The 15009-nt window shown below is 42.4% G+C and overlaps 1 protein-coding gene across 1 annotated transcript in view; it reads right to left on the bottom strand.

Annotated features, from left to right (window-relative positions):
• The window catches only part of slc38a11 (solute carrier family 38 member 11), a 135453-nt gene that overhangs the window by 106519 nt on the left and 13925 nt on the right, over nt 1–15009 (bottom strand). The window contains exons 3-5 of the mRNA XM_070873645.1: nt 10202–10276; nt 9932–10066; nt 4438–4503 (exon numbers count right to left, since the gene is read on the bottom strand). Of these exons, the coding sequence (XP_070729746.1) occupies nt 4438–4503; nt 9932–10066; nt 10202–10276 (276 nt within the window). The remainder of the gene's footprint in view (nt 1–4437; nt 4504–9931; nt 10067–10201; nt 10277–15009) is intronic.

The following is a 15009-nucleotide window of genomic DNA, read 5'->3' as shown; positions in this document are numbered from 1 at the left end:
TCTCTGTTTTAAATGGGCAGCCCTTTATTCTAAGATCATGCCCTCTAGTTCTAGTCTCCCCTGCAGTGGAAACATCCTCTCTGCATCCACCTTGTCAAGCCCTATCATAATCTTATACGTTTTGATAAGATCACCTCTCATTCTTCTGAATTCCAATGAGTAGAGGCCCAACCTACTCAATCTTTTCTCAAAAGTCAAACCCCTCATCCCCGGAATCAACTTTGTGAACCTTCTCTGAACTGCCTCCAAAGCAAGTATATCCTTTTGTAAATATGGAAACCAAAACTGCAAGCAGTATTCCAGGTGTGGCCTCACCAATACCTTATATAGCTGTAGCAAGACTTCCCTGTTTTTATACTCCATCCCCGTTGCAATAAAGGCCAAGATACCATTGGCCTTCCTGATCACTTGCTGTACCTGCATACTATCCTTTTGTGTTTCATGCACAAGCACCCCCAGGTCTCGCTGTGCTGCGGCACTTTGCAATCTTTCTCCATTTAAATAATAACGTGCTCTTTGATTTTTTTCTGCCAAAGTGCATGACTTCACAATTTCCGACATTATACTCCATCTGCCAAATTTTTGCCCACTCACTTAGCCTGTATATGTTCTTTTACAGATTTTTTGTGTCCTCCTCACACATTGCTTTTCCTCCCATCTTTGTATTGTCAGCAAAGTTGGCTACGTTACACTCACTCCCTTCTTCCAAATTGTTAATGTAGATTGTAAATAGTTGGGGTCCCAGCACTGATCCCTGTGGCACCCCATGAGTTACTGGTTGCCAACCAGAGAATGAACCATTTATTCTGACTCTCTGTTTTCTGTTAGTTAGCCAATCCTCTATCCATGCCAATATATTACCCCCAACCCCGTAAACTTTTATCTTGTGCAGTAACCTTTTATGTGGCACCTTGTCAAATGCCTTCTGGAAGTCCAAATACACCACATCCACTGGTTCCCCCTTTATCCATCCTGTTCGTTACATCCTCAAAGAACTCCAGCAACTTTGTCAAACATGACTTCCCCTTCATAAATCCATGCTGACTCTGCCTGACCAAATTTTGCTTTTCCAAATGTCATGCTACTGTTTCTTTAATAATGGACTCCAACATCTTCCCAACCATAGATGTTAGGCTAACTGGTCTATAGTTTCCTGCTTTTTGTCTGCCTCCTTTTTTAAATAGGTACATTACATTTGCAGTTTTCCAATCTGCTGGGACCTCCCCAGAATCCAGGGAATTTTGGTAAATTACAACCAGATTGACAGATCACACTTGAGGCATGCTTACTTGACCATTCATATGGTAAACGTTATTCGAGGTAATCTTGCCTTGGTAGCTTTCTTAGGACATGCATCTTTTTTGCATCTGCTCCCAATTTGCAGAAGCTATCTTCTGCCTGGCATGCTGCACTCTTGTTCTCCATGGAAAGTATCTTGGAGTGGCAAATAGGACAACTCTTCTTGCAAGCAACTCATACAGCAGCATCTTCACTTTGCCCAGCCATCAATTAATGGTTTCAGATGTTATGCTGCTCCACCACTAGCCCACTGACTCAGTTTAGTGTCTCAACATTTCTTTGGCATCCCTTGTTTTGGCAAATAGTTCTTACCCAAAACAGATTTCGTTAAGGCTCAAAAATGCACTTGTGTTTGTCGCTTTGGTGAGGTCCCAGTACCAGGTTCGATCTGGGAAACCTTGCAAAGTTCCAAAATTCTCAGTCCTCAATTCTAATAATATTCTGCAAACCGATATTCTGAAAAGTGCATCTCAGCTGTGACCAATTTTAGTGGGAATCAGTTTACAATGAAGTCAGCATAAAGGTGGTGAAATGGTGCCCCCTAGATGATGGAAAATACAGTGCTACCAGTTGGATACTTCACATGACTCTAAATACCAGGCATACCGCTTCAGGCTAAGGAAGAAAACTATTCGAACCAGTCAGTCATCAAAACAGCTTGGAGCTGAATTTATGCAAGTGGTTTGACAGATTTCCCAGTGTAACTCTGGTGGAACCAAGTAAATGGCTGAGAATGGCAGTTTATGCCATTTCCCTCTCAGGGTTCTGACGGGAGTCTGGTAGAAAGCCTACTGAATTTCAGGGCCCTTGTATGTAATTTTGATAATAAGCATAAACATATCTTTACCGGGTAAAGATTTGCTCCCGACTCGTATGCACTAGTATAGCCTGCAGTAAGCAAACCTGATTAGAAACAACTATCTAGCTCCTTGATGAGCTAGTATCTAAAGAGAGAAACAGGTGTAGCATTGAGCCAAAAAGTCCCAGGCTTAATTTCTGTCTGTGCAGTCTGATACAGCAGCAGGAATGTTACAACAGGTCTCAACTGAGAAGAGGGGATCAGAAAAGAACAATCACCTGCCGAAAATTGTGCACTTCACAGGATTAGGCTTAGCTGCAAAAAAACCTGCAAACATTCATTATCTTAGCTCACACACAAAGAACGGCCACTTTGATGAGATATTAGAGGGCTTCTGCCACCCGTGTAACCATACTCCACTTTATATATAAACATATACATTTCAGAAAGTTCCTTGGCTCAACACAGCTTGTCTGCACTGACATGATCTATAGGAAGTCACCCTAAACCTTACCCACAATTGATCCATTGCTCGGACATATCTAGTTTAATTACATGTTTTCCTCTTCTCCTTAACAGCACCCTGGCCATTGATCATACTATGGATGAGAGGATAATCATGACACATGCTCCAAGGATGAGTTGTGTCTTCCAGGAGTTGTATAAGGCCAGCCCAAAGTATTGTTAATCACAAGTCCCTTTTGTGGTGGAGAAATTCCTGATCTATGCCTGGCATCTCCCCCTTGGCATAGCTAAGGTTAGGGAGCCACTATGTAGAGAACCATACGTGCAATTGCCACAGCAATAATTGCTTTACTTAGAAGTCTATTCCTGGTACACGGTGGAGGAAAAAATCTTTCTAATTTGAAATCTTGCTTGAGAGTGGTTATTTTTATACCTATGTCATCCAGTTCTGCAATCAGAGTCCAAGTTGAATGCTTGGCTTGCATCTAGATTACCCATTTTAGAAATCTGGATCATGTCTCCTCAATTTTCTTTTTCCTAATGGAAGAAAGTTCTGTTGATCATTATCTCTTCCATTATCATGCCATGAGTCAATGGCCATTACTTTAACTAACACTGGAGGAAATCATTTATTTTCCTCATTGGCTATCTTGTGAAGAGGCATACTAGGAACCTTATTTACTAATGAGGTGTTCCTTATTTTTTGAATTACGTTTTGTACTTCAGACAATGACAAGATCAGCATCCCAGCAGCATTTAAATATTGTCTTGTTTCTTTTTTTCTAAACTATAAACAAATAACTTTTGTGATTGAACTATTGTAGTCAGTAATAGTTACACTTGTTTCAAGCATACTGAGGGCAAAACATATATGGGCCGAATTTGCCTCCCTCTTTAAGGTCCATTACCATCCAAAATTTCTGCTGGCTTGGCCGAAACCCTCCCTGGTGGCCCAGTGAGCGTCACTACAGTGGCTGCAGAGCTCGCAGTGGCCCTCCCCTTTAACTGAAGGGGAGGGACGTTGCTACTTGTCAGCGCGACGCGGCACGTGTGTGTCGCGCTGACGTTATCAGCGTCGCGCTGACATGCTCAGCCCGGTGCTGATGATGCCACCCACCTTCCGCCCTGCTCCAGACGCATTTTAGCCCCTCTGCTGCCCCCAAGACCGCTCCAATTTTTTTTTTTAAAAAAGAGGGCAATTTCGATTGATTCTCCACCCCATTGATTCGGGCGGAGAATCATCAATTAATTCTAATTATCCGGTTTGTTTGGGGCGGATGGCAATTTTGGCTCCATAATATATACAACATACACATAAACACACATTCTGAATGATTTTTTTTAACTACAGCCACACATTTTAAAATGGAAAATTACTTTTGTGTTTACATGCATCATAATCATGTATTTATAAAAAAAATGAACAGTGTGTTACTGTTCCAAAAAACTGCGTCATGGTGGGAGAAGGGCAGGTAACACAAAGGGTGTCTGAACAGAGGCTACTTGTTTCCCCACAGTAAATGAGCTATGCATGTCCCAATAGCTGGTTACTGAGCAACATTGGTAGAGAGCTACGAGAAGGTTGTCTGTCTCCCTGTTCTCTTGACAGTGCAATGGTGCACATGATGAGAACTGAAAAAAACAAGGTGAAAAACATCCAATATATTTAAAATGATTCAAAGATGTGCTTTGTTAATGGAAAAGAAGTTACAAGCTTTTTTGTTTGAGCAGAGTGAAAAGCCAAGCATGATTTTCATCACAATGGCATCAAGTACAAGAGTTCAAATTTATTTTTATTCAGTTCATTTCTTAATATTTCACCTTATACTCAGTGTTACTATACTACATGAAGCAACCCTAAAACAATCACTTACCTCCAGGAATTCTTTGGAACACTTTCGTTAATGTATCTCCTGTGATTATGTTGTAGCTTACCATGGCTGAAAATTAAATTTTGCATTTTACAAAATTAATATTTATATAACATCTGTAGTACAGAACAAGATCTATGATGGTACATTTAGAAACTTAAATAATCAAAAGCAATTTCCTTTTAAATCTCTGTTGAAAATATTTGCACACTATCCAAATCATAAAAATTAGTTTTTTTTTAAACTTTGTACCGATATGGAAAGTCAAAAGCCTAGATTAGGGGTGGTCAAGACCAGATGTAATGCCAAATTAAATCTACAGTTTCCCCAAAAACAAAGCTTAGAACCAATGTTTTTAAGAGTTGATGGGGCTGATTCAATTGAGTTGGATAAATACTCGATGAACACTTTAATAGAGGGGTACAAGAGGTACTATGGAGTATGATATTTCCAGAACATTGGAATTGGCCAGATGGACTGCTATGGTCTTTTCCAGTGCTATACATTCCTGTATTCTGAAGAGCTACATACATGTAATGAAGTTACTTCACCAAACTAGTCTTATTTATGATGAAAATACTTCGTGTTCTCCCAAATTATGGTGAAAACTCATGATCGCATTTATATTGCAGATGGTGACAGGAAAGGTTTCGAGTTACTGGTGGATTTTGTACTGAATGCTAATGTCACCAAATGATTTCTGGTAGGGGTTTAGTGAGCGACAATCATTACCGCCAGTTGTTTGATAATGTCTTGCTTTTGAAGAGCTGCAGTTTGATAATTGGTTGGAAGGTAGAAAACAGAGCGTAAGAATAAAGGGAATGTTCTATGATTGGCAGAATGTGAGACCTAGCATTCCCCAAGGATCTGTGCTGGGGCCTCACAATATATATTAATGACAGATGAAGGAATAGAGAGGCGTATGTTCACGTTTGCAGATTATAATGGCCCAGAAATCCCGGTTTCTCCTTCCCGCAGGCATGCAAATGGATTTTAGAAAAAAGATGCCCACTTACCTGAAACTGCTGCGGCCACGCGAGATCCCAGTCCTGAGGCCTCTCCTGACTGCGCGTCACAGCACGTGCATGTCAGGACGTGCGCAGGCCTGGAGCTGGAGTCACATGGCTCTGGGCAGCCAATCAGGTGTTGTATATTCCCATTCATAATAATGAGAACTCCATAAGTTGGAGTTCCTATTATTATGAATGAGAACCCCCCCTCAAACACTAATAACCAATAATAAAAGATAGAAAAAATCACAACATATTTTTATTAATTTAAATTAAAGTTATTTATGTATTTAAAAAATATATATTTTTCCAATTTAAAAAAAAGTTTTTTTAATTATGGTTTAAAATAAACTTACCGTAGTGGGGAGGGTTTTTAACAACAACATGTGTTTTTAAAATTTTATTTTGCAATGTTTTTGTGTGTTTTAAAACTCTTATGCCAATAAAAGTAGGCGATGCGCCTGCTTTTATCAGGCTCAAGAGTTCTGAGGACATTTTCTGGGCAAGATATGGGTAAATCCCGTAATCCTGCCCTTGCAAATGTCCTCGCTCCCGATATGTGCAAAATCTGTCAAGCCAGAAACTTGACAGATCGGAAAAGCCGGTTTTCAGCGCATGCGCATTGTACGGACTTGGGAATGCCGGGATTTCCAAGCCACTATGTTCGATGGGAGCAGGAAGTTACAAAGGGACATAGACAAACTAAGTGAGTGAGCAAAACTATGGCAGATAGATGGCAAGAGTGAGGTCATCCATTTTGCATCCGAGAAAGATACATTGGAATATTTTCTTAATGGTGAAGGACTGGGGTTGTGGATGAGCAAAGGGATATAGCTGTAGACAGCTCACTAAAAGCTAGTACACAGTTATAAAAAGTAATCAGATAGGTTAATGGAATGTTGGCTTTTATCTCAAGGGGGTTGGAATACAAAACTGAGGAAATTATGCTTCAGTTCCACAGATCCTTGGTTAGACCCCATCTGGAGTACTGTATTCAGTTTTGGGTATTGAAACTCAAGAAAGATACATTGGCCTTGGAGGAAATACAGTACAGATTCACCAGAATTTTACCAGGGGTTAAATGCTGAAATTGAGGGCAGGTTACATAAACTTGGTTTGTATTTCCTTGAGTTCAGAAGGTTGAGCAGTGATCTAATTGAGATGTTGAAAATGATGGAGATTTGATAGGGTAGATACAGAGAAACTATACCTTCTGGTGGTAGAATCCAGATCAATGGGGCATAATCTTAAAATTAGAGCTAGATCATTGAGGACTGAAATCAGGAAATGCTCTTTCACACAAAGGGTAGTGAAAATCTGGAACTGCCTCTCCAAAAGGCTGGAGAGACAAATTACATTTTCAGGATTGAAATTGAATGAGCTACAAATCAACCATGATCTAATTGAATGCAAAATAGACTTGATGGGCTGGATAGCCTGCACCATTTCCTACGAGTAGAGAAAGAGGGGATCAGATAGCAGAATTATTGATCTGTCTTCAGATTTTATCATTTTAAAACAATGACAAAGATACGGCCAGCTAGAAATTGGCCTGATTTCTACAGCATTTTTTATTAAAACACTCCTCTTGGTCGGCACTAGAGTCATCCATCTGAGTGTTCAAATAATTCATATGGGCCTCTTTGTGTCTAATGTTAGAATCATAGAAATCTATAGCACAGAAAGGGGCCAATCAGCCCATCGTGCCTAAGCTCTTCTCTGAAACATGGATTAAAGAAGGACAGGAATGGCAGCTCAACATTCTGGTTACAGGATTTTCAGATGAGATAGAGGGAGGGATAAAAAGGGAGGGGGTGGCAATATTGGTTAAGGAAACTGTTATGTCTTGAATAAAGAGTCCCATTGTTCCACAGCCGTTGCAAACGAAACGGCATGAATGGAAACAATGATCACCCCCGCAGAGCCAACAAGGTGTTAATGGCCTTGTATTCACCACCCTTGATGGTGGACTCTGAGTCATCTGCGGGCGTGCAGCTGCAGGCGTGCAAGTCCTGCCTTGTACATTTCGATTCAAAAACAACGTTACTATGTTCACAGTACTTACAGCAGCACTAGTGTGCTAAGAAATTTGTTTGATATTGTCACTGGTGGCAATAAACGCCTGGGCGATCGCTATGGCTTTGCTCAAGGTTGGGGTCTCTACAGTCAAAAGTTTGCAAAGTATTACTTCATGGCCAATGCCAAGTACAAAGAAGTCCCTGAGCATGTGCTCCAAGTGTCCTTCAAATTCGCAATGTCCTGCAAGGTGCCTTAGCTTTGTCACGTAGCTCGCCACTTCCTGGCCTTCAGACCTTTTGTACGTGTAGAACCGATAACTCACCATCAGAACGCTTTCCTTCGGGTTTAGATGCTCCCGGACCAGTGTGCACAACTCATCGTATGACTTGTCTGTGGGTTTCACTGAAACAAGCGGGTTTTTCATGAGGCCATTCTTTGGTGCCCCGCAAACAGTGAGGAGGATCGCCCTTCGTTTGGCAGCGTTCGCTTCTCCTTCCAGCTTGTTGGCCACAACGTATTGGTCAAGTCGCTCCACGAAGGTTTCCCAATCATCTCCCTCTGAAAATTTCCCCAGGCTGCCCCGGTTCTCTGCATTGTTGCAGTAGGGTTCATCATCTGTATCTCATCGCCAGTTGTTATGTCTTGAATAAAGAGTCAGACTAGATACTGCAAGCTCAAAGTAAGGTGTGACCATAGTCCTTTATTACAGATCTCAGAGTTCCTCTCCAGCCTGTGAGGCCTCCTTATATGCAGGTGCTCCCAAGGGATTGTGGGATCCTTTGGAACCCCAGGGGATAAGCCCTCTGGTGGTTAGACATGGTACGTACAGGTTTACATACATAACAGAAACAATTACAGCTGTGAAGAGGGATGATATGTTAGGAGGATCATCAAATGAGGACTAATGTGTTGAACTGAAGAACAAAAAAGAGGCAGTCACACTGCTGGGGGTGTACTATAGATAACCCCCTCCAAAGAGTCAGAGGGAGGTAGAAGAGCAAATATGTAGGCAAATTTCTGAGAAGTACAAAAAGAATGGGGCAGTAATAGTATGTAATTAGAACTACCCTAATATTAACTGGAATAGAATCAGTGTAAAAGTTATAGAGGCTGCAGCATTCTTAAAATACATACTGGCTAAGAAAGTTCTCTAAAATGTAGCAAGCCCAACAAAAAAGGGAGTAGTTCTGGACTTGGTTTCAGAAAATGAATCAGGGTAGGTGGAAGGGGAGTTGAGAAGTTTTCTCACCCAGAGGGCGGTGAGGGTCTGAAATGCACTGCAGAAACCCTCAGCACATTTAAATAGTGCAGTTGGACCTCTCTGGCCGGCACCCCTGTGACCTGACCGGTGCCGGTTCAGAGAATTTTACGGACCACAGGTGGTCACGCCAACCCTAGACTTGTCTCACTCACTCACTCTCTGCTGGAACACTGTATTGATGGAGAATTCACCCTAGACATTGTCAGCAGCGTTGTCAGCAGTAGATTTACCGGGTACTACTGACAACGCTGCTGACAACGACCCAGCTGTGTTCTGCGCATGCGCTGCACAGAAGCCTACTGCGCAGCATTCTCAGGCCCAGCTTCGGCTACAAAACTCAGGCTTCGCTCTGTCACCACGCCGACCCAACCAAGGAGGTAACACCGGAGGCAGTGGGGAGAAGAGGAGCAGCCAGCCCCAGGACACAGCGCGGGATGCCACCTCCGCTGGGATTGATGCCGGACCAGGGATGTTTCCGGATTTAAAAAAAGAGTCCTGGACTGGAGAGGGAGAACCTGTATTTGGATATGCACTTGTGCCATAACCTGCAAGGCTTTGGACGAAGAGCTGGAAAGTAGGATTAGGCTGGATATTCCTTTTTTGATCGGCGCAGACACGATGCACCAAATGGCCTCCTTCTGTGCTGTAAATTTCTATGATTTTACGATCTACTTAGACCAAATACTCCTGCATCTTCCCGTTACACTTTTGAGTTTTTATATTTGAATATTTATCCATTTCCCTTTTAAAAGCTTCCAGCATTGCTCCGGGACAGCATTACATGCCCTAACAACCTACAACATAAAAATAATTCTCCTAAACTGCACCCTCCGTTATTTTGTTAAGAAAGACTTGCATTTATATAATGTGTTTCACAACCACCAGACGTGTTGATGATTTTAAATTTATATGCTCTTGTTACTTTCCCTGTGAAAATATTTCTTCCTGATTTACTTTCTCAAAACCGCTCAGACTTTTGAACACCGATAATGGAACTCCTCCTAACCTTCTTTGTTGTAATTAAAAGGTACTTTGATTTATAGCTTTTTTGTTAGAGAAAATTACGTTATGTTGTAATAAAATTGTATATTTCTCTACTTTATTTAATATTCAGCACTTGAATATTTCAGGAAATATATACAGTTGTTATCTTTACAGGTTTTGAACAAAATTCAGTGGTTAAAAAATGTAGAACTTAAATTCTTACCAATGAAAGGATACAGAAACTGCAGGAATGAAAGAATCGCATAACCTGTAATACCAAAAGCTTTGTTCACCAAAGATTGATAAGTGCTTGTTCCAGACAGGTTTCCTCCTTTAATCAGCAGTATAATAGAATAATCTATGAACAGAAAAGAACATTTATAATCTATTTAGAACATTTGTAATATTAACTTGAACTGGTAACTTTTTAAAATGTATTCAAAATACAAATGATAATACAATGGGTAAAAATATAATTCATGGAGTGGATTACCTGTTACATATGCGACCATAAAAAGGAGCAGCATTCCTAATGGGAAACCAGCTTGTTTCATTGAGTAAGGTAGTCCTGACAACATATAAAAATTGTAGTGAATTAATTCTGCAACAGTAAATGGATGCATCTAAGACGTGTATTTGATTTTTAAAAGTAATGATGTTTTCGTCTATATTAAAAAAACAATCTCACTTTTAACATTAATATGTTACAAATAGCAGATAAAGTACAGATAATAATTTATCTCCATTGTGAAAAATCAATTTTCTCTTGCTAATCACCCACTATAACTCCTTTCTAAAAATATTAATTAAGCGCATTCAACTGTAGTACCGTTAGCCTGTATTACTACTAAATTAATTTACATTCATATTAACCTACCAAAAGATAATCATTGTGCAGTCCAATACTTAAAGTTCAAGATTTTTCATCTTTCTTTCAGTCCAGTACTTCATATTTAAACATTGGGATAAATGAGCGTCATGCTAGAAATTTGGATCATTGCATTATAACACGTCGATGGTATAATCTGCATTATTCATGAGTTAACCAATTTACAAAGATACTATTTCAATACTCATCTAACATGTCATTAACTGTAATATATCACAGACAATAAAGATGTTGTTGTAGAATCTATGGGGGGTACTTTTGTGATCAATGTATTTCCTAACTTTGTGAAAGTATACTTCTAAAAATCTTGATCGATCCTTTCTTAAAATTAATTATAAAACTCTCCTAATGCTTCAGTTGGTTAATGCAGTGAGCAGCTGAATCATGTTGACCTGGAACGCTCCAGGCTTTGACCCACCGCCCCCGCCACCACCTGTACCAAGTCTGTACTGAGTTGGCTCTCAACTGGGTCAGCAGTTGGGGCAATCAGCCTCAGTACCCTCAGGTTAGGAAGGGTAAAATTGGTTCCCGATTGCTATCGAGTACCCCATGCTGGAAGCTTGAGGGATGCAATTTCACTTTCACTGCCTTATTTCAATGGAATGAAAATCAGGTGGCTTCTATTAAGTGCATGCAATCCACTCTGCCAAGTGGTGAAGACAAAAATCTACCCCCATGTGTCTGAATGTTGAGAGAGCACAGCATTGGGCTTGGCTGTGATGCCCCATAGTCAAATAACACGCAGCTCCCAGTGACGCGATCCCCGGCCACCGCAATTGCTGGATCTGATCCCTGATCCCAATCCTGATCCCTGACCATGATCCTGACCTATTCTGCATACTGTGGCTCCTTGTTGGCAACATCATAGACTAACTGGGAGGACGAGACTGTTTCAAGCTTTGGGTCTGCCTTCGATATTCTCTCGAGTACACTGATACTAGTCACTTCCATAACCGGTCTGACCATGTTGTGTGTCCATTCTGCCCAATATCTAAGAGATGTATTAATAGTATCCACTTGGGATCAGCATTGGAGTTTGTGGCCCAGATTATAGCAGTAGGCTATTGAAGTTATGAAATACGATATCAAGAAAAGCAATGAAATTATGGGTTGAAAATTGCCCTCCGCCCCATTTGGGCCGGATAATTTGAATTATTAGAATTATGACCGTCTGGCAGGAATCGGAGGGAAGGGCGGGAAATTCGGATTTTTTAACTTTGTCACTGCCTCCCAGCGCTTTGGGGCGCTGTTTGAGGCGGTGTAGGGGCAGGTTTGCGTTGGAAGCGGGGCTGTGATGACGTCAGTGTGGCGCGAAGCAACATCCCTCCCCTTCAATTAAAGGGGAGGGGCGCTGCGAGGCCTAGTGAGGCCTCCTTGGTGCTCACTGGACCACCAGGGAGGGATTCGGCCAGGCCAGCGGCCCGCCACCCAAAAGGCGAACCAGCGGCTGCCACTGTCGGGCTGACTGTAGATTTGGCCGAAAATTAAAACAAAATGGTGGCTGCGGCGCTGCATCCCCTTTAAGGGTGGATGCACCGCCCAGCCACTGCCAGCTTCCTTCCTCGCAAAGCTGGCAGTGGCACCAACCAGAGACGGGCCGTGCGCCAGCGCGGGGGATTTCCCCCGCAGGGTGGAAAAGGGTTTGCCGCCGGGCGGTAAGGTCGGAGCGCCGGCCAAAGTGGAAACTCCATCCAGTCGCACTATCTACCTGCCCTCAGTCAGGAAGGCCTTACCGCGGGCCTTAAAAAAGGGAGCAAATTTAGCCCAAACAGTTTAAATGGGTTCAAAAAGCAACTCGTTGTTGAGAAGAGATTGATCAATATGCTGGAAAGGTGGAAAGTGGGGTTGATCTCAAAGAAAGGGACCAGATAGTTGGCTCAATGAGCGTAACAGGTTTATAATCAGGACAAAGAAAATAAAAACAGAATCAAAAACAAATGTATTTCACTGGTTACTTTAGAGGGGTCAAAGGACAACTGGACTTGGCCCAGTCTATTCAGAAGGAATTGTTGTCAAAAAAAGCAGAGTAATAATGGAAAATACTAACTTGATTGAGTTCTTTAATGAAGTAACAGAGATGATTGGCGAGAGTAGTGCAGTTGAGGTTGTGCACATGGATGTTCAAAAGCTGTTTGATAAAGTGCCACATAAAAATTGAAAGCCCATGGGATTAAAGGGGCAGTGGCTGTTTGGATACATAATTAGCAAAGGCATATAAAGCAGAGAGTAGTGGTAAGCAGTTCTTCTTCAGACTGAAGTGTGCAGTGGTGTCCCCCATTTGTCGAGTATTGGGTCCACTGATTTTTTTTAATATATATTAATGACCTGGACTTGGGTATACATGACAAAATTTTAAAATTTGACGATGACAGGAAACTCGGAAATATAGTAATCAGTAAGAAGGATAGTAGCCGACAGACTGGTGTAATGGGCAGACTCATGGCAGATTAAACTTAATGCAGAAAATGTGAAGTGATTCATTTTGGTAGGAAGTACCAGGAGAGGCAATATAAACTACATGGTATAATTTTAAAAGGTGCACAGGAGCAGAGAGACCTGGGGTGTACCTTCACAGGTCTTTGAAGGTAGCAGGACAAGTTGAGAAGGCTGCTGAAAAGCCATACAGGAACCTTGACTTTATTAATAGAAGCATAGAGTATAAAAGAAAGGAAGTTATACTAAATCTTTATAAAACACTGGTTAGGCCTCAGCTGGAGTATTGTGGCCAATTCTGGGCACAGCATTTTAAGAAGAGCGTCGAGGCCTTAGAGAGGGTGCAGTAGAGATTTACTATAATGGTGGCAGAGACGAGAGAAACTGGGGTTGTTCTCTTCACAGAAGAGAAGGTTAAGGGGAGTTTAAGGGTGTTCAAAATCATGAAGAGTTTTGATGGAGTAAATGAGGAGAAACTATTTCCAGTGACAGAAGGGTCGGTAACCAGAGGACACAGATTTCAGATCATTAGCAAAAGAACGAGAGGTGACATGAGGAAAGAAAAATTACACAGCAAGTTGTTACATAAGAACATAAAAAATAGGAGAAGGCCATTTGGCCCTCGAGCCTGCTCCGCCATTCAATAAGATCATATTGAATGGCGGAGCAGGCTCGAGGGCTCCACTTCCCTGCCTGCTCCCCAAAACTCTTCACTCCCTTATCATTCAAAAATCTGTCTATCTGCACCTTAAATATATTCAAAGACCCAGCCTCCACAGCTCTCTGGAGTAGAGAATTCCAAAGATGCACGACCCTCTAAGAGAAGAAATTCATCCTCATTTCCATCTTACATACTATTGTGTTCCTAACACAGATGAGGCTGCACACAGGGAGGTTAAAGCAACAGTGACCTCAGTCTTTCATAAGACACCCCAGAGTGAGGAACAGGTCTTAGGGCTTATATACAGTGCTCCCAAGGGATGCTGGGATCCCGGACTTCAGGGGATGAGCTCCCTGCTGGTGGAACATGGGAGTGCATGCTTTACAGATACACATCACTCCTCCCGCAAAGTCAAAGTGAAAACTATTTACAAGGTGAGGCGGTCGGGAGCCTTTCTTTCCCTGGTGGACCGCCTCGGTACAAATGTCTGTTCTGGTGTGTTGGCTGTGCCCTCGCTGGGCTGACGTGTTGTTGGCCCTGCAGGGCTGCTGGGTGAGCCTGGCCTTGCTGGGCTGTTGGGCGTGATGGGTTCGATTTCCTGATCCGGCGTGGTGTCGTTGATCCTTTGGGTGTGTGTTGTGGGCTCGAAAAAGGTGGTGTCTGCTGTGGGTTGTTCAGGGCAGTCTGTGAACCGCAGCCTCGTTTGGCCCAGGTGCTTTCTGCAAATTTGTCCATTGTCTAGTTTGACTATAAATACCCTACTCCCTTCTTTAGCTATCACTGTGCCCGCAATCCACTTGGGACCATGTCCATAGTTTAGCACATACACAGGGTCATTCAGATCAATTTCCCGTGACACAGTGGCGCGACCATCGTTTACATTTTGTTGCTGCCGCCTGCTCTCTACCTGATCATGCAGGTTGGGGTGAGCCAGCGAGAGTCTGGTTTTAAGTGTCCTTTTCATGAGTAGCTCAGCCAGGGGCACCCCTGTGAATGAGTGGGGTCTCGTGCGGTAGATGAGCAGTACTCAGGAAGGCGGGTTTGGAGTGAGCCTTCTGTGACTCGTTTAAGGCTCTGTTTGATGGTTTGCACTGCCCGCTCTGCCTGCCCATTGGAAGCTGGTTTAAATGGGGCCGAGGTGACATGTTTGATTCCATTGCGGGTCATGAATTCTTTAATTCGGCACTGGTGAAACATGGCCCGGTGTCACTGACCAGTATGTCAGGCAGGCCGTGGGTGGCAAACATGGCCCTCAGGCTTTCAATGGTGGCGGTGACGGTGCTTCCCGACATTATTTCACATTCAATCCATTTTGAAA

This window comes from Pristiophorus japonicus, chromosome 3, assembly GCF_044704955.1.
Source record: "Pristiophorus japonicus isolate sPriJap1 chromosome 3, sPriJap1.hap1, whole genome shotgun sequence".
Lineage (NCBI taxonomy): Eukaryota > Metazoa > Chordata > Chondrichthyes > Pristiophoridae > Pristiophorus > Pristiophorus japonicus.
Note: the sequence above shows the minus strand (reverse complement) of the source record. Positions and strands in the feature narration are given on the sequence as shown.